This window comes from Malaclemys terrapin, chromosome 4 (genome assembly GCF_027887155.1).
Source record: "Malaclemys terrapin pileata isolate rMalTer1 chromosome 4, rMalTer1.hap1, whole genome shotgun sequence".
In the NCBI taxonomy this organism is placed as follows: domain Eukaryota; kingdom Metazoa; phylum Chordata; order Testudines; family Emydidae; genus Malaclemys; species Malaclemys terrapin.
The window spans coordinates 90,387,397-90,411,763 of record NC_071508.1 but is presented as its reverse complement, the minus strand read 5'-3'; the positions used below and the strand labels follow the sequence as shown (position 1 = coordinate 90,411,763).

Sequence of the window (24,367 nt, the reverse complement as noted above, 5' to 3'; positions counted from 1 at the left end):
TTTGTATTTCAGTGACTCACTCAAACTTATAGAAATAAAAAACTGATCTTTCTTATTGTCCAGCACCATAAAACTCCACCTGGGGTGGGTGTAAAAGTAAAGTTGCATGTTCAGACTTGTGCATCATTCTTTATGGCAAATTCTACTTTTACTTACAACTGTGCCACCCCATTGAAGAACTGCAATCTTTATTAATCCTGCACAAACCAAAATAGAATCCGTATGCTCTCCCAGAATTGTGTTGCTTCAGTGCTAACAAGTGAAAAGTAGTAGAAATGAATTTTTCTTACTAAAGCAAGTTCCTTTGAGTGAATAAACAAAAGGGATCAGATCTGAGTAAGCCCCATACTAGAAATGTGACTGAATGCACCAGTTTGTTAGTATTTGTAGAGTTCTGCTGAGGGTGGTATTACATGGGCTCTGACCAAAGACTAAGGCATTCTTCTAAGCTAGAGTTGTCTGCCCTTTTCCTCATTCCCAGAAAATAAATGTGAAATTACCTGTATTTTTGCAGCTAAAACTTGGGCAGAGATTCTAATGAGAGCATCAGTCTTCATCTGATACTATTATCATTTTTCTTAGAACACATTTCTTTTATATCACAACATTTTAAATAGGTGCTGCAAAATTTTAAACTTTAACTTAATGTTCTTGAAAGGTGCCACACTGACAAAGGTCCTGTAGTTACAGCATAGGTATAGTGCCAGTGAAAGCTTCCCCATACTACCCTGCAAATGTTTTGGCCCAATGGAGAAATAGAAGGAAAAGAGTAGTTCAGGCTTAATGGCCGGTTTAATCCTTGGTCTCACAAGTGAGACCACCAACAAACAAGCGTAGTACGTATGGGGTGGTTACAAAACCTCTTTATTAAAATTTAAAAAAATTACACCTGTGTAAAATTTCAGAAACCTCTCTAACTTGGCTATAGAGCTACTTGCCTTTTTAACTTTTATTTCATAGCTCCTTGTCACTGCTGCATAAGAGATACTTGGTTATAATAGGGCTTTCGCTATATCAGGCCATCTTTTTGCTTTTTCTTGGATCATGCACTAAAATCATAATGGTGTAAGTATGACTTAAGTTGTCCTGTGTTTAACACGTCAATCTATTGCTGGAAAACTACCTGAAGAATCAAGGAGAGATGGCATCAGGAAATCATCTCTTGAATATATCTGAAATGCTAGTTAAGTACATAAATGTTTCCCAAGGTTGCTTCAACCTCAAGGTACCTCTTGCTCATCCCCTGTTGAGGATTGTGTCCAAATCAAAATAATTATGCTTCCCTGTTCATCTGTAGTCTTGTATCTAAGATGTTGCATAAAATGACAATTAAAATCTGATTTTTAAAAGCATTAAGGCCTGGTCTAAATACAGCTTTTGTACCAGCATAACCTTTTTGGTTAGGGGGTAACTTTTTCCTCTCAAAATATTTATAGTGGTACAGCTCCTACTGTGAATGAAGTTATACTGCTACAAAGGTGCTTTATACTGGTATAACTTATTTCCATACTAAAAGGAGAATACAGAATCATAGAATATCAGGGTTGGAAGGGACTTCAGGAGGTCATCTAAGCCAACTTCCTTCCCAAGGCAGGACCAGTCCTACTATACTGATATAACTGTGTGTTCACATTAGGATAGTTGTAGTATTTTGTACTGTTTTAACTATACTGGCATAGTTAAAGCAGTAAAGCATTTGTATGTACACTGCAGAGTTTTGTTGCCAAAAGTTATGCTGTTTTAATTGAAGTGCTTTAATTAAAACCGCTGTTGCATGTCCACACTAGCTTCTTGTGTCGGCCGAGTACGTCCACGCTAGCAGCTCTTGCATTGACACAGAGAGCAGTGCACTGTGGTAGCTATCCCACTGTGCAACTGGCCGCAGGGTGCTTTGGGAAGAGTTTGCAATGCCTCATGGGGCAGGTACAGCATCACATGATGCAGGTTTCTCAATCCCATCCTTCCATGGGCATCCTACTAGATTGCCAGCTGCTTTTCAACTGAAGTGTGTAGGGAGGGAAGTGGGGTGTAAACACTGCAATGCCACTGGGAGAGAGTGTGGTGGGGAGTGTGAGAGTTTTGAGTGTCAGCATGCAGTCTCCAAGTTCAGACAGCCACCAAAAGCAACCAGCCCTGAGGCAGGGAGTGGGGGGGAACCCCTGACATCAGCCCCCACCTCCCTCCCTGGCTCTGCACAGCAGTATCTCTCACTTGTGTGCGCACCTTCCCTTCCCCCCCCCCCCCCCCCGCCTGCTTCTGAGTTCATAGTATGGGAGAGAGCAGCATTCCACATTAATGATTTGCTCTTTGTTGCCGGAGCTGAGTGGCATGCTTAGCTTCAGACCTTCATGGAGCTTTAACAGGGGAGGAGCACAGGCTTGTGTAGCAGGAATGCAGGGCAGCTGAGTTCAAAACAGTGAGCAGAGTGGTCATGGCAGGCATTGTGGGATACTGGGGGAGGCCAGTTATGGCAATATAACGAATGACAGTATCCACAGTGATGCTTTGTTGCTTTAAGTTTGCCGCAAAAAGCCCTGTGCCTCTCATCAAAGTGGTTTTATTTTGTTGCCGAATGTGGCATTGCAATGTGTACACCTCCACTGTTTTGCTGCCAAAAGCTGCCTTTGGGTGACAAAACTCTGCAGTATAGACAAGGCGGTAGTGATTTAGCAGCACAACTGAAAGTCACTGGTCTTTTTACTTTCAAGAGGACTTGTGCTCAAGAAGAGGATATGCCCATTACTCAATTCGGGGGGGGGGAGAGAGACAATAACAGAAAATGTGGAAGTGCTAAATGCCTGCCTTGTTTTCACCGAAAAGGTTGGTTAGCGATAACATGTTTAATATAGTGAATGCCAATGAAAATTAGGTAACATCTGAGGCTAAAATAGGGAAAGAACAAATTTTAAAATTGCTTAGACAAGTTAGATGTCTTCAAATCGGCAGGGCCTGATGAAATGCATCCTAGAATACTCAAGGAGCTGACTGAAGAGATACGAGTCATTAGCAATTACCTTCAAAAACTCATGGAAGACAGGAGAGATTCCAGAGGGCAGAGTGCCAATTTATAAAAAGGGGAATAAGGACAACCCAGGGAATTATAGACCAGTCAGCCTCAGTACCCGGAAAGATAATAGAACAAATAATCAGGCAATCCATATGCAGACACCTAAAAGATAAGGTGATAAGTAATAGTCAACATGGATTTGTCAAGAATAAATCATGACAGACCAACCTAATAGCTTTCTTTGATAGTGTAGCAAGCCTCATGGATAGGGGGGAAGCAGTAAACATGGTATATCTTGACTTAAGTAAGGCCTTTGATACTGTCCTGCATGACTACCTCATAAACAAACTAAAGAAATATAGCCTAGATGGAGCTAGGTGGGTGCAGAACTGGTGGGAAAACCATTCCCACAGAGTAGTTATCAGTCGTTCATTGTCAAGCTGAAGGGGAAGTTCCAATGGGGTCCCACAGGGATCATTCCTGGGTCTGGTTCTGGTCAATATCTTCATAAATTATTTAGATAATGACAGAGAGAGTACACTTACAAAGTTTTTAGATGATACCAAGATGGGAGGGGTTGCAGGTACTTTGGAGGATAGGATTAAAATTCAAAATGATCTGGACAAACTGGAGAAATAGCCTGAAGTAAAAAGAATGAAATTCAATAAGGACAAATGCAGAGTACTGCACTTGGGAAGGAACAAACAATTGCACGCATACAAAATGGGAAATAACTGCTTAGGAAGGAATACTGCAGAAAAAGATCTGGGGGTTATAGTGGATCACAAACTAAAGAGTCAGCAATGTGATACCGTTGCAAAAATAAACCTGAACATCATTCTGGGATGTATTAGCAGGAGCATTGTAAGCAAGACATGAGAAGTAATTCTTCCACACTACTCCATGCTGATAAGGCCTCATCTGGAGTATTGTGTCCGGTTCTGGGCACCACATTTCAGTAAAGATGTGGACAAATTGGAGAGAGTCCAGAGAACAACAACAAAAATAGTCTGGAAAATATGTCCTGTGAGGAAAGACTGGAAAAACTGAGTTTGTTTCTTCTGAAGAAGACTGAGGGGGGACATGTCTTCAAGTACATAAAACAACATAAAAGGTTGTTACATGGAGGAGGCTGAAAAATTGTTCTTCTTAACCTCTGATGACCGGTCAAGAAACAATGGGCTTAAATTGCAGCAAGGGAGGTTTAGGTTGGACATTAGGAGAAACTTCTCAACTGTCAGGCTAGTTGAGCACTGCAACAAATTGCCTAGGGAGGTTGTAGAATCTCAGTCATTGGAGGTTTTTAAGAACAGGTTAGACAAACACCTGTCAGGAATGGTCTAGTTATTCCTTAGTCCTGCCTTGAGTGCTGGGGACTGGACTAGATGTCCTATGGAGGTCCCTTCCAGTCCTACACTTCTATGAAATCACTTGGGTGCCTTTGAAAATCCCACCCTGAAAGAAATAATTCTCTCCCTCCCTTGCCACCTGGGGGAAAAAATCTGGTGTCCTCTCTTTTCCCTCTATTAATCTAGCATATATTTGGGTTTATCTCTTTTTGGTAGAACAAAGAACTTTGAGTCTGGTAAGGCATACAAGTCAACCTGGGGTGATGGTGTGGAGAACTCAACAGACCGTGTTGTAGCCAGCCAGCCAGGACGTGTAATAAATAATCAGCCACAGACCACTGGAGGAGCAAGTGGGGGATATATTACACGGTATGTTTGTCCATCTTCCCCCAAACATGTATGCCATTAAGATACCTTTTAAGTGAGTTTCTTCCTTCCAGAATGCATTCAACTAGAGTGGCTATATATATTAAATCCTTACTGTCAATTGGGAAGGAAGCCCTTTGGTGAATTGCTTTCATTTGTGGATTTATATCTGCAGTTTCACTCCTTATAGCATGCAGTGCTGGGAGTAATTACTACACTTGATTAGCCCCTGGATCATATGAGCTTGGTGCTCAAATTATTGTGGTGAATGTTGCATTAGGATTTGCTCTGTCACATAATGAAAGGGCATCTGACACAGAATTTGAATCCCTCTCTAATACAGTAGAGCATAATCTGCCAATGGTTATCTTTTTGAATTTTGAGGCCATTTTAACGAAACCGCTTGGTCCAGTTTTTCAGCAAAATGAATTTAAGGACCGATAGTAGCAGACTGCTTGCTTGAATAGATGATATTAAAGTGAAATAGCCACCCTACTCTGAAAATGTGGGTTGTGATGAAATATGTTTTAGTGGGAGTTTATTGAACAACATTTTGGCAGTGGGGAAGCAACTTTCTGGTTCCTGAACACAGGGGTCTCCTGATACTTTCAACAGGATAACAAACGATGCCAGAGAGGATGAGATGGATGAAAATCTTGCTCAGGTGGGAAGTATCCTGGGGAACTTGAAAAACCTGGCTTTGGATATGGGCAATGAGATTGATTCACAAAACAAGAAAATAGACCGGATAAATGAGAAGGTAAGAGCCAAATAATCCTGTTCTTGCCATTTCCATCTTGGATATAGTGAAACGAGAAGCATTATGGAATACTCTTAAATTAATGGGTTCACCATGCTGCCTTTATGAGCATTTGCAGTGATCAGGTGCATCAGAAGTATGCAATCATACCATACTAAACTTTTACTACCAGTTCCTGAGCATATTCAGTATCTTTATTGTTCAAATCATTGCATGTCCTTGGTATCCTCTGTCTACACAATTCAGAAGCACAGGACCTGGAATGCTTATGGATTAGTGTTGTAACTGACAAATCACAAGATTGGGTACTGGTGGGAGTCTGTTATAGACCACTAAATCAGATTAGAGAGCAGGATGGCTCTTTCAACATCTATCTACAAAGTGTGTGTATGGAGGGGAGGGGTAACTGTAACTGTAGGGGAGTTCTATCTGGGGGACGTATGAAGGAGGTCTTTATGTTGCCACTTTTATGACTAGAAAGGGAAGGTGATGTGGGTAACTTTTCCTTTTTGTCCTTTAATAGTGTTAGATGGGATCTTCTGGGTGAGAGTGAATAGGTTGTAAAAGGAGGTGAAGAACTTCTACATTTCAGCAGCTGTGGGGTTGGCAGAGTAAAGATGTGTGATAACAGGGCATATTGGGGCATTGCTGAAAGAGGACAGAGTAAAGGTTGCATGGCAATCTTAACTGTGCATTTCCTGGTTTTCAGACGTTTGAGTTTTGCTCAACTCAGTGGTATGTTATCACATTGCAGAACAGCAAGCAACCTTACTTCTGCATTAACACAGGTTTTTTTGCTATTGAATATACAATAGAATGGTGGTGTTGCCAATGTATGGCTTTAGACTGTTACTAGAACACTGTGTCCAATTCTTATACCTGCACTTTAAAAAGATTCTAGGCAAATTGGAAAATGTGCAGAAAAGAACTACAAGAATGATTCGAGGTCAGGAAAACCTGCCTTACCAGCCTAAAGAAACTCAACCTCCTCTCTGCTAAACTAATAATAGGTTAATGGGTGACTTGACCAGTCTGCAAGTATCTACAGGGGGACAACGTTCTGACAGTAAAATACTTTTTAATCTAGTGGATAAAGACATAAGATTAAATGGCTAGAAACTCAGCCTAGACAAAATCAGACTAGAAATAAAGTACAAATTTTTAATAATGAGGATAATTAACCATTGGAATTACTTATCTAAGGGTGTAGTGCAGTCTCCAGAGTTCAATGTTTTTTTTTTTAAACCAAGATTGGATGTCTGTCTAAAAGACGCTTTGGCTCAACCAGACACTATGGGCTTAATGCTGAAATTACTGGGTCAGGTTCTGTGGCCTGTGTTATGAAAGTCAGACTAGATGATCATAATGGTCCATTCTTGTCTCAAAATCTATGGAGCTTGGATCTTTCCTTAAGAGAGATGTAAGAACACTGCCAGTCGCCTGATGGGATTGGCTGATTCTTGGATGCTTTAGTTTAATTATAGGTGTTTGCGATCTTACTGTAATTTTTTTTGCCAAGGCCATATTGTTATGACAACAGTACATTCAAAAGACTCATGGGAGTCTGTTTTATACAAAATACTTTACCAATTCTCTTTCCTTAGTGTTTTAGATTAATCATTTTCAGTTGGCAGTGCATCATTTTGCTCATTTTTGCATAAATGGTGAATGGCTTAATTTATCCTATATTCTAAGGGCTGAGTACTGTGGTATATTTTTAATGTTGAGAAGTTGTACCACAGGAGCTCTAAGGATTACTATTTTCTATGAAAGAAATTAAGTAGGAGGGGAAAATCCTATTTTTGTTTTGGTGGTGGATTCTCCTCCACACCCTCAAATCTCTTCCCTTAATTCCTCCAATTCACTGAAGCCAGTCATTTTATTTATTGAGTTGCATTGAGGGGCTCGCTAGAGAGATTCAACTTCTTCCCTCTGATCATTCTGCCTTTGCAAAACTACCAGCCCCTGCTGAGCCAATCAGTAAGAGCTCTTGTCTCCCTTCTACCTATCCCAATGGTAGCATCTTGTACTTCTGTGGTCAAGCCCACAAAGAAATTTTGACATAGTTTTTGACTTTTTTTTAAACCAACCTTTGTACTTTTGGACAATTTAAGTATTATACCCAGATGTATAAAAATTTTCCTTAAGATATGTATTCAAATTTATCTAACAGACTAAAAATGTTTGTTTGTTAAAGCTTTCTTAGTATCTAGTCTTCAGTCACCTGCAATTTTTACACATGCTTTTTCCTTTTTCAGGCGGATACCAACAAAGATCGTATTGAGCAAGCCAATGTCCGAGCCAAGAAACTCATTGATAGTTAATGAGCGTTCTGCCATTGTCCAGTGTCTTTCTCCAGCTGCAAGTCACCATTTTTATATCTGTGAAATTTTCTGTATTTCAAAACAGGGGTAGCGGAGTCGGGAAGCGAGTGCAGCAGGTTGCTTTTTATAGTACTTGTTTTCCTATCCTTGTGTGCAGATTTTGCTTTGACTCCATCAGAGCAGCAACAGAGCTCCTAATCATCTGCCCTACCTTCTTAAACCTGCTCAGGGCTTAGTTTTACAGCTTTGAGAATGTTCTTTCTCTTTCTCCCTCACAACACAAAGTATTCTATTAAAATGGAATAAACAGGGTGGTATAATTGTGGAAAGGTTGGAGAGGAGACTTTACAAATTTTGGGGTTTTTTAATTACTTCACTTAGAGTTGTGCGTTCTCACTAAAATAGGAACTCGGTGATGCTTATTACCTGTATTTCTTAGTTTAGCAGGATAACCATAGTTTTACGGACACTTAATTTAATTTCCAATACATATATGAAATCCATATATAAACTACCAAATTTAAGAAGTTCTGGCTCACTGGCTACTTGTGGGTTGAGGGCTTTAAAACAATACACACTGTAATTTGAAGGAAATGGGGGGAGGGGGGAACACATGCATTTTCATTCTTTGAATGTGAAGTGATGTTGATGTAGAGACTGTGGTTAACAAATTATGCTGCATTTTCTGGTAATACTTGTATTGTGTATATAATTGATTTTTAAACACCATGCACCTATTTTACTGTTGAACAGAAGAAAATAACTCGGTTCCCATATTTATGCAATGGAAAAGATTTTATATCAAGCTTCTAAATATTTCCTTTAAAAGTAGGCTCAACAAAGCTTTAGATAAAAATGTAAGATTAATTGAAAACTTAAGTCTCCAGAAAAACATCAGACAGACTCTGAATCTGATCACCTATAGTAAGCATGCAAATTTCCCATCTGGATTCCATATCAAATTCAACCTTTGTCAGTTCTCCCTGGAATTTGGGTTGTGCCTTTCTCCACTGCAGTACCACAAATCTCACCAAGTTCTGTTCTCCCACCGTGTGTTAGGGGCAGCTTTTTTAAACCTCTGAATGGATGTTAAATAACGAATGAGGGAGAACAAATTTCTTCACACATTTGAGTACAGTTTTTCTCAGTCTTTTAGTTTTTAAACCATGTATACACCATAATTCACCCTCTATTCTGCATGATACTTCTGAACTATGCATGTGCTACTTTCCCACCTAATCTGAATTTAAATTAAGATGTATACCAGATAACTTTTTGAATAAGTGGACAGCAGCTATGTTTCATGAAGTTAAATTTTTGCTTGGCAACATGTCACAATAAGTAGAACATTTAAAATACTATCTTGCTATAATGAATGCTTCATATGAAGGAACTACTTCTGTTCCTCCCTTCTTACCCTGTTCTGGGAATAAGATGCTTGCTCTATCTTTACTATAATCAGTTTATGTAATGTAAAATGTTCCAAATCCAAGTTGTTTGTGGTGGTAATGCTGAGGTTCCTACTCATAATGGCGAATACCCCAATCAGCTAGAATCAAAAAACAAAATTGTTCACAGGGAAAATGGATGTGGATTCATGTTTTGTCTTCCAATAAACTTAGCCAATCTTATTCCCAAGATTCTAATGGTTTCTATTTGAGAGGTGGAGTGAAGTAGTTATGAGTTTTGTGTAGGCTAAAAGGGAAAGTGATGATTTCAAATAACGTAAGCTGTGATATTTGAATGTTTAGTTTGGAATCCCCCCCCCCCCCAGTGATTTAGTTGAGGAATGACCAAATTAATCACATTCAAGCTTATTTAGTCTTTGCAGAGTAGTTGTCCAACATTCTTCATATAGATAATTTTTTTTTTTTTTTTTTTTTTTTTTTTTTTTTGGTAGAAAATCCTGGGGCAGAGGGATGGGACCTGCAAAGATTTAGATGAGTAATTTTGGTAATTCCTTAAATGATGGGAGTGCAACACAACTACATATCCCAGTTATCAGTGCACTCCAGGGGCTACTATAAATGAATTCTGACTATGACAACAAAAAAAAAGACTGCGATATACAATAAGCAGAAAGCCAGGTCAAATTTTATGGAAAATCTAGTCTGAATAAGGCTTAAATGAAGCAACCTTTTGTGGGTGATGGAAATTTCTCTGGGGTTGCATGTTGTCCTCTGTGGCTTCCAAAACAGCTGGAAGGAAAATTAATTTAATAAAATTAACTGTACATTAATCCTATTAGTAGCTAAAGATGTATACACAAAACATGAGTAGCAAAGAAGCATTTGTGGTGCCATTACCTACTGGTACAATAAAACCCCCAGCATGTGAAAGCTTACGGGATTCCAGTACCCAATAAGACTTTCTTATACCAACTTAAGAGGCTTACGTGAAAGAACCTTTGTACAGAGCATGCCTTTTGCTTCTTTTTTTTTTTTTTTTTAACTTAAAGGTAGTGATGTACTGCTGGGAATGGAATACTTAAACTGTTTTCTTGTTGTTCCACGTATAACATTGCAGAACTCCTCTGCTGTATTTCCTTGGAACTCTTTTCACCCTCCCTTTCATTATTACAACATCTTACCTCATGTCTGATTCCCCAAGCTATTACAACAGATACTAGGTACATTGGCTAAGAGGATGCTGCGTTGAGTACATGGAAGATTAATATCACAGCTTAAAATTGTGCCCTGCATGTTTATGTAGCTTATCTGGGATTCACCTACAATTCTTGTGTGCCAATGTGACAGCACTGGGATATAGCTTGGTTATTAAATGAATATTAACATTTGTTTTATAACGGACACCGATCTGGGCCCTTGAGGGAGTCAGTGCCTTAATGTTCCAGAGCAAACTGCACAGCAATACTGTCTTTTGGCGTTGCCTGTTAGAAGCATTTATCCTATTACACATCATACTTTCTTGTTCTTCGTACTTGCCGGACAGAATAAACAATTTATATGCATTTTTCTCACAGCAAATCTGATTCTTAATATTAAAAATGAAGGTTATTTCAGTTGCTGCTTGTAGTCACTGTTAAACTGTTCTGTATTTTTTCCATACACAATACATAACTCTATAACTCACTGTAGTTCGTTTACTATAAAGTACTTGCCATTAATTAATCTTGTTTTAACCTATACACAGTCCAATCTCCTGCCTTTGGACAATTTGACAGAACTAAGTAGTTACCACTAAGTTTTCACTTCCTGCAATTTTAACCTTTCATCTTACTTGGAGGTCCCGGTACTGAAAAGTGGAGAACTCAAGTGGTGAGAGCAGGTTCAGAAATTGTTACTTTTTAAAATAGTTCTCCATTCGTACCCTGGCATACTCCTTACCTAAAGTGTTGCATAAAGTTGTAATTAGTAGCAAGCAGTTGCATATGTGAAGTGTCTCCATCTTTCTGTCTATTCTCTCAAAGCTGATTTTGAAAGATCCAGCTTTCCCTATCATAGGATGACAAAGCAGAAGCAGCAGCCCTGAACCTTTTTTTGAAAATTTTGCCAAAATGTCCACCAATTCATCCTCAATCCACTCTAAGTGAACTCTAAGGATTTACCCTTTTTCCTATACTACACCACCTTTAAATACCACTCTATTATACAAAGCCTGACCTGTGAGCTGTATCTCTGCATAGCCCAACTTGTTGTGCTATCAAAAGTACTCCAGTTTTTGTTCTGTATCTGTCACAACAAAACTCTAGTTTGTGAAGTGCCTTTTATGTAAATATATCCTAAAATATTATGCAAATACAGCTGGGGAGAGAAAGTAAGAGGCTTGATAAAAAGTGGTGGATAATTGTAGATAAGATTGCAACCGCTTTGAGATGGGAGGAAGACAGTAAGGGTGGGCAAGAATAATTTACATGTGTAAATTACTCCTATAGAAGAGTAATACACTATACTAATGGAGTCTCTCTACTTGTCCATAAAATGACTATGCAGTTGTTTCATCGTTCCATCTTTTGTCTTCTGACACTCCCAGTAAATGCCAATTGTGGACATGTGGCCAGTAGACACTATACTTTGAAGCTGCCAGCCTCGTTTTACATATGCAGTTAGTTGCAGTCAATACTAATTTAGGCTGAATTTGAAGAAGCAGAAGTTAAATGTTGCCTATGTGGGTACAGGTGAGGGGGAAACAGGTGCAGAAGAATTGGAAGGGACTGTGAGGCATCATACAGACGGGAATACAGCAAAAAGGACAAGTGAACTGTGTCTGAAAGAAGTGAGTGGGAGGCGTGTATAAGGAAAATACAAGATGACTTCTGAAGCATATACAGGTTACGTTTTAGTTAGTGTAGTCAAATGTGGTATGTATCCTGTACCTCAGAAATCTTTAGCAGAAGCAATGTATATTAATACAAGGATATACATTATAGAACACTGCTAGGTTTATGTAGCTATTGTTTGAAAAGATACCTATCCATCCAAAAGGCTAGAGCTGCTGACCAGCTCAAAGTGACAGAGGTGAAAGGGCTCCTCTATGCCTTGCATGCCTTTTTCCCTGTTTTGCCTTTAGTCTAACAAGTGCTTGGTTGTCCTGCAGGAGGTAAAAGAAGGCTGCATCAATATCCTCTAATGGAGCTACTCCCATCTTGATCAGAATTAATGGTGACCCTGAGGATGTGGGATCTGCTCAAAGACCTTTTCACTGTTTTTTTTTTTTCCTGATGATCCCTTGCATGCTATTTTCCTTTAAACTGCTTTATAAAGCTGATGTCATTCTGCCTGGCTGGTATGTGACAGTGACCCACTGCAAGGGAAAGTTGCCTTTGAGCCTGAATAGCACTTCTGGTGTAAGAGTCAAACTGTCCGCTACAAAGGCTGAGGTTTTTTCTAATTTCTGAAAAAGATTGCCAGAAAGTGTTTTTGGGGAATCAACTGCCATTCACCTATTGAAGGAGATCACACTTTCTACAAGAGATAACAGGCCCAGTTCCTGCCTAAGATAAACAAAACACTTTCCTACCACGTATGCCAGAGAAAAGCATTATTCAGGAAAGAATGTCACAAACAAATAGAAGTGGGAGGAGCTTGTGGACTTTGCTATAGCTGAGGGAAAAGGACGGAAGGAAGGAATCTTCCCTTTTTTCCCCTGCTCATCTAGTAAGGCCACCCACAACTTAAAGTGGTGAATAAATACACCACCAAGAATGTAAGACGCTTGCCCATGTGCAAGCCCTAAAGAAGGGAGGAATGTTACTGCTTTAATATGGACTACTTACTTGTGTGGGAGAAAGTGGAAGATTGTGTGTCTGTGATCAGTACATCAGTAGCTAGTGAACAGCTTCGTAGGATTGGTGGTCTGCACTGCCTGAAGTATAATGTAGCATTGACCATTCATTGGTGCTTCTGTTCCTCAGCTGTTACTTAAACAAACTATCAATTTTTTTCAGGTTAGAGAGGGTAAGAGCATGTTTTGTTCCTCCAGGTCTGGTTTTAAAAGGCAGTACTGTACTTAGTTCACTGGCCCCATTACATTGTCTAGTTTCTGGATGCCAGAATCTGAAATATTCTTGCAGGTACTGTTGCCTTCAACAGGCTAATTTGATAGAGGGTGCTGCCACTAGACAAGCTTCAGCCTTCTAGTACATACTGAAGACTCAAACAACATGCACATTTAAACTACCTCCCTTTCAAGGGCTGAACTCCTGTACTAACCTACTTTCCACATGGGAGAATTTACATGTTTGTTCCACTCCCATCAAGCAGCATGATGAAGGTGGACTCCTTTTAAAGTTACACGACAGTGTATGTATCTGATGAAGTGGGTATTCACCTCCGAAAGCTTATGCTCCAATACATCTGTTAGTCTATAAGGTGCCACAGGACTCTTTGTTGCTTAAGACAGTAATTTATCTAGTTCTATAATACTGCACTAGGTGGAAGGTACACAATCACTTACTTACATAATCCTTATTGACCTGTGCTTTACAAAAAGTAGGTGTTAAGCCTAGTCTACCTTGGAGGGTAGAGGCAGTGGGTATCATAAGCTGGGGGAGGCTATGCTTCCCCAAACAGCCAGGTGCAGTGCTGCCCATGCTCTGCTCCCAGACCCTCCCTCCTGCTTAGTGCTCAGCCCAGCTCCAGTCTCCTTGTGGATGGTCCCAGCTTAGGCTGTGCCACCCACCCTCCCTGTGCTCTGGGGCTAGGGAGGCTGCAGCTGTGCTGCCCACCCTCCTGTTGCTCCAGGGCTAGGGGGCAGTCTGGGGCTAGAGGCAAAAGGTGGATGGGGGGCACAGCCTCCCCCAGCTTGTGGTTCACACACTACACGTGCTATGGGGCTAAGTCGACCTAAGTTACACAACTCCAGTTACATTAATAACTCTCCCATCAACTTACTTTACACTTCTCATTCCGGTGGAGTACCGGAATCGACGGGAGAGCAATCTGTGGTCGACTTAGCTGGTCTTCACTAGACCCTAAATTGACTCCTGGTGGATTAATTGGCACAGTGTGGAGCCCCAGTAAGTGTAGACATACTTAGTGTTTAGCTACTTGAGATACAGGTAAAATTCAGTACTCACTTGAAGGATAGGAAATTAATACATTATCTATGTGGTTTCAAAATTCTACATTGTTTCTTGAATGAACTGAGCGCATGTTTAAGGATGGCTAGAACTTTACCTGTGCTAATGATGGTACTGCTCTGTCCCTAGAGCCACCACACAAGCAGAGGTGGTGGATTTCAGTGAAAAAGAATAGAAACCAAATCAAGTCCAACATGTAGGAAGTTGTCCCTCAAAAGCAAATGCTCCCACATGCTGGGATTTCCCAGAGCAAAGCAGTCCTGAGGAACTTAAGTATGTGCAGAGCTTTTCAAGCTATGGCTGTTGTTGTGAGTTCAGCCAGATAGTTCCTTGCCTGTCTGACATTGCTTTAGGCACATATTGTATATACCACTCTACCATTCTTGTAGAGAAAGTTAAATGCCAGTCTGTTCAACATTTCTCTTTACTTTGCAACTTCAGCTATTATATCTGACTCTTATTAAACCTTCTATATAACAACTTCCTCTCCATGATCTACCTTTCCCAACAGCTTTGAAAGGTTTTACATCTTACTCTGCATTTACATCTTGGGTACAGCCATCCATGGAACTAACTAAGCATTTGAGCAGTTTACAGCTGATGAATTAGGAACTGCTCTTATTAGAAATCCCAGAGGACTGGTATTTTACTTTGCAAGTTTTTCTAATAGAATTTCTACATAATCATTTTTGAACAGGTAGTAGCATTTAGCTAACTTGTCACTCAAAGGCTTACTATCTACCAGCCATTTTCTCTCTTCAAAAGTAGTGTCTTTATTTTTAGATTGTCACAAGTAGTTTTATACAAAAAAACTCTAATATAGATTGGTAAAATAAACCCTTTAGGTAAGCTTAATAATACAATCACATTGAAGTGGCAGAAAGATGGTTAGAATTGAGACATTTAAACTACAGTTTTAAAGTGTTTTAGTAAAATAAATACACAAGTTAAATCTATTACAATTAATCTATTTTAGTACCTGTTACATAATTGCATACATTTTTAGCTCTTGCTGGGTGCTTTTGGTAGTAAGGCAGCTGTAATAAGGTGAAAAAGTTTTAGATGTGGCTCTGCAGATGTGAGGACTCATCAGTGCAAGGATAACAGTTTTTCCAGCAAACTACATTTTACTGAAGACAGAGAAAAAAACCTGTCAAGTAGTCCATTAAATAGTATGTTCAAGCAGAAGGGAATAGTGCATTTCTCCATCAACTAGAAGACATCCTGTAAATTGTACTGTGAATTGATACAACTGGTAAGAGAAAAGATGATAGAAACAAGCTTTGATTCCTAAAGCAGTTAATATAACATAGACAAGATAAATTAACCATGTGAGCTCATTTAACTATTTGTGCTTTATGAAGTGTACACAATTTTTAGTATTACAACAGATCTATGTGGAAGTTAACCTCCATGCTAGAGGACATTTACAGGAAGTAGTATAACTTAATGTTTTGGAATTATTGTGGTAGCAGAACTGCAGTACACTACCAGGCAAACATGTTAGATGCAAGTAACCCACTCTAAACAATAGTCAACTTCCCTTTATAAGGATGTAGTAGCATCTGTTGTGAAAAAAGCTTATGTCCTCTACCTCATCAACTACTGAGGATTATATACCCCTTTCTCCCACATAAGTCATCCTGAAAAGGGAGAATAAAATGAAGTGAGGAAGCTAGCCAGAAGTATAAGCAGTTTCTAGCCAAATTTAACAGTTCAATGCCTAGGCTGCAATTTCCCAATGTCAGATTTTTATTTGAAGTGGTAGTGGCAGCAACATAGCAGACTTATGAAACGAATATTGTCAGTTTCTTCATCGCCATCATCAAGCCCAAAACTTTCAATCTTGGTTTAAATTGTCATTCCAAGCAGACAGTGCTGCTGATTATGCTGCTTTGGTCACTATCTTTTACGTCCAATGATACAGACTCAGAACAGCAGTCTATCATGTAAACTTCTTCTTGGTGGCTGTGAACCGCTCCATGTACTAAAAAGCAGAGAGCAAAGAGAAAGTTGGTTGTTCTGAAACTGGAAAGTTGGTAATACAAAAGCCATACTGGAACCGGCCATTCCTAACTTCACACAGAAAAGAAGTCATTTGGAGGTTTTATTGCTGGTGAACTGCAGCAGCATCCCATTCATGCAGCAAGGAAGCTTTATAGTCATCAACATCTGTTTAATGAAGTTGTAGATTTACATAAATAGGTACTACCTACAGCCTCCAAGCCAATACAGTAATTTGTCTCACAGAGACCAAGCACCCCATTGTCAGGTTTAGAGGATGCTGTGTGAATTAAAAAGTAAATACTGTAGACAACTCCCCTTCTATTATATTCCTAGCCTCTACCCTGTCTCATTCAATGGAGGTGCTTTGGTGCCTTATGATGATCAAGTGATGCACCACCATCTTAGCGCCAGCTTTCTTCCACTCTCGTCACCCTAAATAGACAAGATAAACATCCACAAGAATACATTTCTCATTGAAGCATTTTTTTAAGCTTTCCCAGAACAATTTGGAGTAGGGGAGAAGCAGGGATAGATGCTGTCTTAGTCTATTGTGATAAAACAGTTGAGTTAAAAATAATAATAATAATAATGGCCAATACTTACTTCTAAATACAAGTGATTTTTCTTGAAAATATTAATAAAATCCTAGCTATATTCTACACACATCTAGGGGAGGACCCAGGCCCATAAATCTATGTGACTAACACGCAATTAGAGTTTCCCTATTATTTATTTTGTATCAAAGCAACTTAGATTCCTTGCCCTTCTCCCCACTATTAAAAGAAAAGGAATATTTCCATCCTCACCTACTATGCAGTGGGGATTATGTAAACAGAGAATGACTATGACAAGGCTACCACATGACCTGTCACTGCAGGCAAGATCATGAGAGAGCCAATGCAGGCACAACCTACTAGAGTCAGGGTGAAAGTACAAACAGGACAATGACGGGGAAGCTGTCCTATAAAGCATTTTCTCCAATACAACCATCATGCTAGAGATCAACAACCTGAACTCTCCCCCAAGCAAAGGGCCATGAAGTCTATGGCTAATTAAACAGCCAGATAGCTCCTCTATAATTTTTCCAGTCTTACCTCTTAATTCCAATTTCTTCTATGTAGGGATAGTTGGGAAATGGAACCACAACCACTAATAATGCTCAATAAAATAAAGCACTAACTAGGAATATCATTGCTCCAAATGTGATTAAGGTCCATCTCTCTCTTTAGGGTACTGTCTAATAGTGCTGTACCATCAAAATAAGTTTGCTTGTAAGCATGGGCTGCAATCCAGTCTGACATATGCCAGGGAGAAAAGGATACGCATCACTAAGGCAAAAAGGACAGTTAGAGAGGAAAGCTGCAAGATGTTCATCTTACAAGTAGTTCCTGAACCACAGACAGGTCCTTTGTTGTTATCTAATGGGCAAGGCAGAAGGTCATTCTAGGAAGGTCATCTACTGCCAATGGCTGCAAAGATACTTGTGGACTGTTGCAAGTCTCATCCACCAGCAGAACTCTGATCCCCCAGTAGTCTGAGATGCATTCATGAGCAGGAAAGCAAAAAACATTCACTGGCAACAGTTTTCTACAAACCTTGTCATAGCCCTCCAGTTCTCTGAGGTTCTTGATTTCAAAGAGATTACCCTCCACTGCAAGCAATGAGATCTGGGAATCACTGAGTATGCTCTGAGGAAGCATGCTGAGGTCTAGACAGTTCTCTTCCAAACGCAGGACTTTGAGGCGTGGACAGTGAGAGATCTGCACTGAGATCTGGGAAATCTGACATGGTCCAAAAGGAGAAAGTGGAAAAAAGCTTGAAGCTGTACATTTTTACTGATAATTGGTTATTTATAAGTACACCGATCTGTGTTTCACAACTACTACACAATCTGACTTCAGTTTACTCAGCCACTTTAACAACACTGTCGCTTGTTTTGTAGATTAACTGGGTTAATGACAGGAAACGAGAACTACTTATTTTCCTAGCATGACTGGCATCGAGCAACTTTATATAATTTTAATTTTGAGGAAACATCATACCTGCTGACTTTAACCATATAAAGAGTTTGAGTATTTCTAAAATGAGACCCTGGAAGTGAAGCTGTCCTTAATTCTAATACTGTACATGTGATGTGCAGTGGTGACGAGTTCAAATCAATTTGACATTAGACATGCAATTTTCCCAACAACTGGCATCTGGATACCTCCCCTCAAAGCAGGGTCCACCTGGGAACTTGAATAAAGGGCTTAGTGCTACAATGCATGTGGTGGAATGGGAGAATAGAACAGAGTGGGCATGTCTGAGGCATTAATCTCACAACAGGAAAGTTACTGTTTAACAAAGCGAGCCTGATCCTATAAAGGCTATCCTAGAAAGTCAAATCAGACAATAGAAGGCATCACAGTAGATGAAAACTAGCTAGGTATTTATATGGATCCTCCACCTCTGTCATACCCAAAAGGCATTTCTCTCACACTGAAGTGGTAACTGCCTGTCCTGACTTTTGTGGCTCAGAGAGAACTAACTCTTTAAGATTCAATCATGCCTTAAGTTCACATGCCTCTAAAGCCTCAGTTTCCAGACCTGGTTCTGATTCAAATTGAGTTCAATGGCCTGCAGGTCCCCTACTGTGTCTGGCACGCTCTGGATCTGGTTTCTTGAGAGATCCACCACATCTAGGTGACGAAGACTGCAGAGTTGGGTGGGCACAGTCCGAAGCTGGTTTCCAGAAAGGCTCAGGGTCTTGAGAGCCAAGAGTTGTCCAAAGGTGGCAGGCAGCTGCGTCAGATGGTTGCCATTCAGATGCAAGGTCTCGAGTTTTTTCAGCTTACACAGCTCCTCAGGTAGAGCAGCTAGCAATAAAATTACGAACAAAGAAATTACCCAATCTAGTCAGAGGAAACTGCGAGTTTTCATATCCATTAAAAGCCAAGTCTGCTCCTGTGTGGAATATACAACACTATTCTGATAGGATTTTCCAAGACAAAATTCCTCTCTCCCAAACCACTAGGCTAAACACATTTTGCAACATTTGAAGTTTGGGAATGAAGTACTAGTTTAAATTTGTTCATCCCATCCTAATGAACCCAAAAAGCTATAAAATGCTTATAGCAAACAGTTCACCAGTCTCTGAAGTTCAGACATCTGTGGTGAAACACAGCAGCTTTTCACCACCGCACAAACAGAAAAATTTGGAGACAAGAAGAATACTTCCCTAATAAGCTGCAAGGGAAATTTTAGGTAAGCAGAATATAAATAGAGTTGGAATTTGGCCAAAAGTTTAGGCATAATGCTTTACTTCCATAAAGGATGCTATGGCATTGTTAATGACTACAAGTGGTAAAGAACTTAATGTTATCACTCACCCAAAAGACGACACCTCTAGTAGCACAGCACCCCCTAATTCTAGTTGCTAGCTTTGCCGGTCTTCGGGACACTGGCCCAACAGGAGTGACACCCACTGAATCACCAGCACTGTTTTCTGCAGGACACCATCTTCAGAGGTTTTCCATGCAAGTACTAAACTATCTGACTTTCCTCAGCTTTTAGATCAGACAGGTTCACAGCACACAGTTATGTGGTTTTAAGTACTTACACATTATTGCAAGGGTGAAAATATAACAAAACTGCTAACTAGTTTTGAACAAATCTAATTTTCTCCTGATCATGAATTCCAAGAGATTGTAGTCTAAGCAACCAGTGTTTCCCTTTGCATTTTGTAAGAGTCAAGTTATCACATTTAATGTCAGACCAACAACAAAGAAGTCTAATTATTTTTAGAAATCTGTGACAATATTAAAAACTCATACTCAGTTTGTTGTTGTTTAAAGCAAGACTCTTCAGAACAGAAAACTTTCCCATCAGTGGTGGCAGGATCTCAATTTTGTTGTTTGACAAATCTATTGTCCTTAAGTTGCTGGCTAGCTTCTGCAGGTCTTCAGGAAACTGTGGGGGGGGGGGGGGGGGGGGGGGAATAAACAACATTAAAACAGCTGGTTTAACTTCATAATAGACAATATAATTTCATGGTATCAGTCTTTCAGTTATTTACACTGCAGTTCAAGATTATATTAGTCCATATAATGCACAGTGTCTCACCAGCACCAAAAGTGAGATTTACCAAATTCAAGCAAAAACAATACATTAAGTTAATTTTTTTCAGTGGCACAAAAAAAATAAAAAATGCAAGGGACATTTTACAGACTCATAGGAAAACTAATTCCTAGTCCAGAATTCAGTCTAAATAAACAGGATAAAAAATAAAGAAAAAAAGGGCAAGGATAGGAATACAGCACAATACTGTTTACAGAACTTTTCATTTTTATGTTCTCTTTAATGCCTATTAATAACCTTTGCTATTTGATTATCTCCCCCACACACACACTTTTAAGCATGATGGAAGCTAAATAAAACCCCTTCTTCCTTCAGTTCTCTGTTTTATTTTATATAGATTACAAAAAACATTTCCTTCCATCTTAAAGTAACACTTGTCTGCTCTTTGGAACTCACCCCCTCTCTTAGTCACATACCTGCCATCATAAAGCATATGTAACATTGTTACATCATTCACTTGTGGATTTATTATTTTTTTTTAAATCATTTACTCTCACAGTCAGCAACAGCACCAAATATCTGCAAATATCTCCTAGTCCAGGGGTAGTCAAATCCAGACCACCAGACACTTTTGAACAGATCCCAACATTTATTTACTTGTTATTATTGATTGTTTTATTATTTTATCTGGAGTGTGGACCTTGATCAAGAAATTTGGACCGGTTCTAGTTTCTAGTCCTTGAGCCAGTAATGGGGGGGAAAACACACTCATGTTTTAGCTTTTCCCTGCAAATTATAGCAGCAACTTATCATATCCCCCCCCTTGCCAGAAAGGGAGAAGTGAAATGGAAGATTAAACATATGAGAGAGGTATTTAACCCCCCCCACCGCCCCATGCACAACAACAAAGTAACATGGTGCAGTGTTAAACTTGGACATCATACAAACAGCAGCTAGACCAGGGATCTCCAACGCGCGGCCCGCGTGGTTATTTTCTGTGGCCTGCGAGCTCCTCGCGGCCCTCCCCCAGCATTTACCTAGAGCGGCTCCGGCCCGACGCGCACCAGGGGCAGAGCAGGGCAGGTCCCTGCCTGCCCTGCCCCCGCGCCATTCTAGGAAGCGGCCGGAACCTGGGGAAGGGGGAGGCACATGGGTCTGTGTGTTGCTCTTGCTTCAGGCAGCGCCCCCAGCGCCTTCCATTGGCCACGGTTCCCCGTTCCCGGCCAATGGGAGCTGCTGGGGGAGGTGCCTGAAGCAACAGCAACACACAGACCCTGGTGCCCCTCCTCCCACAGGTTCCAGCCACTTCCCGGAGCGGGGGCAGGGCAGGCAGGCAGGGAGCCTGCCCTGCCCTCGGTGCGCGCCGGGCCAGAGTCCGCCCCCCGAACTCCTCTTGCACCCCAACCCCCTGCCCTGAACCCGCTGCCGCACCTCACACCCCGATACCCTGCCCTGAATCCCCTGCTGCCCCCCTCCTGCACCCCGACCCCCTGCTATACCCCGCACCCCTCCTGCACCCTGACCCCTTGCCCTGAGCCCCCTGCCACACCCTGCCCCCTGAACCCCTGCCCTGAACCCCCTGCCACACCCTGCATCCTGACCCCCTGCTGCATCCCTCACCCCTCCTACACCCCACACCCCAACTCCCTGCCCTGAGCCCCTGCCACACCCCACACCCCTTCTGTACCCCGTGGGGGCAGGGAAGGGGCGGAATTGGGGTGGGGATTGCGAGGAAGGGGTTGGAATGGGGACAGGGAAGGGGTGGGAAGAGGCGGGACAGGAGCAGGAACCTCATGGAAGGGGTGGAGTGGGGGCAGGGCCGAGGGCGGCCTGAGGGAGGTGTCAGTTAATGCGGCCCTCAGGCCAATGTACTAGTCCTCATGTGGCCCTCGTGGTCATTTGAGTTTGAGACCCCTGAGCTAGACCCAACAGCAATTGTTCAAGTCTGATTTGGATTTTTCTGGGAATTGATCAAACAAAATCAAGTCAATCTCAGATAATGTGTTAAAACCACAGGCACTTATGGATATGCTTTACATTTGTCACTTGAGCAGTTCCAATCACATGACTAAGGTTAAGCATGTGAATAAGTGCGTGCAGGATTGGGGCCTTAAAGTATTTCACAAATTTGAGAGTATCTTGCATAAATATACAGTTATAAAACTTATCTTGTGCTCTCAAGTTAAGATATTCTATTGAAAGCCACCTTTTTGTTGCATAAACTTTTAAGACTCCTGGATTTAATATATTTGTTTTAAATATAAAACCAGAAATTATAAAGAAATACAAGTTTCCAGGTAAGTGGAGCATCACTGATTGCTAGAGCAAAGATGCATGCAAGAGTGTTTTCCTTAAAAGGGGGACAGTGAGGTGCCTGAAGCATTATTTATACAGTACTATTAATGCCCATGGCACTTTACAAAACAGAAAGATAGAGTTCCTGCCTAAGACAATTAGTCATGTACACGTGTAGCCAAAGAGTTCTACTACCTCAGAGAGACCCTTTCCAGTTAGCTGGAACACGCCTGTTTTCTGGGCTGTCTCCAAGTGAGCTTTTAAGGCACTATTTCCCATCTTGCTGGTCTTGTGTCAAGTATACAGATTTTGTTTAAGGCACAAACCCAGTCCAGTCTCTCTCAATCACGATGCACTGGATTACATGAACCCAATTTTCCTGTTAAAAAGCAAATTTACAAAGTCATTTTGTGCATAAGAGTCTTCTTCCATTATGGCTCACCTGGACATGTTGAATGGTATGCTTAATGTATCAGGCTATATTTCTTATCCCTAGTTAACAAAATATAGGTCTTAATAAGATTAACCCAATTTATCATACTAAGATGCCTCCATTTAGAGTTGTCTGAATGCTAAATTAATGGCATGGAAGTTGGGAAGCATGCAACAGTGGAAGGCAAGATCAAAGTGTCAGACTAAGGCCATGTGTACACTACAAACTTTAGTCAAGACAAGTGATAGTGGGGTAATGCCACAGCAGTTACTATATTGCTCATGTGTGTGCATACTTGTCTGCTAGCATTGGTGCTTCATGAACTCGATATGTTAGCCTTGGTCTGCACTTAAAACTTAGGTCGACATGGCTACAGCACTCAGGGATGTGAAAAATCCACGGCTAGGTGCTACAGCTATGCCAACCTAACCCCCGGGTTGGCCAGTTTAAAGGTCAATGGAAGAATGCTCCCATCAACCTAGTTACCGTAGCTCTAGGAGGTGGAGTTGATGGAAAAACCCCTTCTTTCGCTGTAGTCTGGCTACAGCAGCATAACTAGGGGGGCGCTGTGGCTATACCACTGTAGTGCCCATAGTGAAGACATGGCCTTAGAGCCCTCAGTCTTCTAGAGGGGTTCAAATAATTTGGTTACATAAATGTAGGAATTCATACAGTTCAGCACCTTATAGGGACAGTGTCAAGTTAAAATCCACAGAACAGCAGCCCTGCGGGAAGGGGAGTGACTGATTAAGCTAATTACCGCCCCACCCCCGGGAGCTCTAGCAGCTCCAACCAGTCCGGGCTCCCAGCCCGGCCCCTCGCACAGCCCAGCTCTTGGGGGAGGCCCAAAGGCGGCCCCACTTCGGGCTGCGTAACAGAGTCAGAGACACCTCACATCGCCGCCCCCAGCCAGAGCCCATCGGCCGCCCGCGGCGCTGCCACCCCTCTCGCCCGGCCAGCCGAGCCGCCACTCGGGGCAGGGGCACCCCAGGGCAGCCTCCCCCTACCCGGGCTGCGGCCCCGGCGACTAACAGGCCAGAGACCTCCCCCACCTACCGCCCTTTCTCCAGCCGCGGCTCTAACTCCCCATCGCGAGTCTCCACCCACCCACGGACCAGCTCTGGCTCCAGCTGGGGGTGCGAAGTCACCCACCCGCGCCAGCCCCGGAACCGGAAACGAGGCCAGCGCCGCTCTACAGCACACATCCAACATGGCGGAGACACAAAGCC

The 24,367-nt window shown here is 41.4% G+C and overlaps 2 protein-coding genes across 3 annotated transcripts in view; one reads left to right on the top strand and one right to left on the bottom strand.

Moving 5' to 3' along the window:
- Positions 1-9,437, top strand: part of SNAP23 (synaptosome associated protein 23) — a 36,501-nt gene extending 27,064 nt beyond the window's left edge. Inside the window, exons 6-8 of the mRNA XM_054027136.1 lie at positions 4,573-4,725; positions 5,338-5,482; positions 7,741-9,437. Of these exons, the coding sequence (XP_053883111.1) occupies positions 4,573-4,725; positions 5,338-5,482; positions 7,741-7,806 (364 nt within the window). The 3' untranslated portion in view covers positions 7,807-9,437. The remainder of the gene's footprint in view (positions 1-4,572; positions 4,726-5,337; positions 5,483-7,740) is intronic.
- Positions 9,438-15,256: 5,819 nt separating this feature from the next.
- LRRC57 (leucine rich repeat containing 57) lies at positions 15,257-24,343 on the bottom strand. Of its 2 annotated transcripts, none has more exons than XM_054027134.1 (6): positions 24,246-24,342; positions 22,901-23,084; positions 20,167-20,302; positions 18,941-19,209; positions 17,950-18,135; positions 15,257-16,334 (listed from the first exon to the last, which is right to left on the bottom strand). In XM_054027134.1, the coding sequence occupies exons 2-6, from the start codon at positions 22,982-22,984 to the stop codon at positions 16,293-16,295; spliced, it is 717 nt and encodes a 238-aa protein (XP_053883109.1). In that variant the 5' UTR covers positions 22,985-23,084; positions 24,246-24,342; the 3' UTR covers positions 15,257-16,292. The 2 variants fall into 2 exon arrangements, with proteins under 2 accessions (XP_053883109.1, XP_053883108.1); XM_054027133.1 differs by lacking the exon at positions 15,257-16,334 and adding an exon at positions 16,341-16,786 and having other exon boundaries at positions 24,246-24,343.
- Positions 24,344-24,367: the final 24 nt, after the last annotated feature.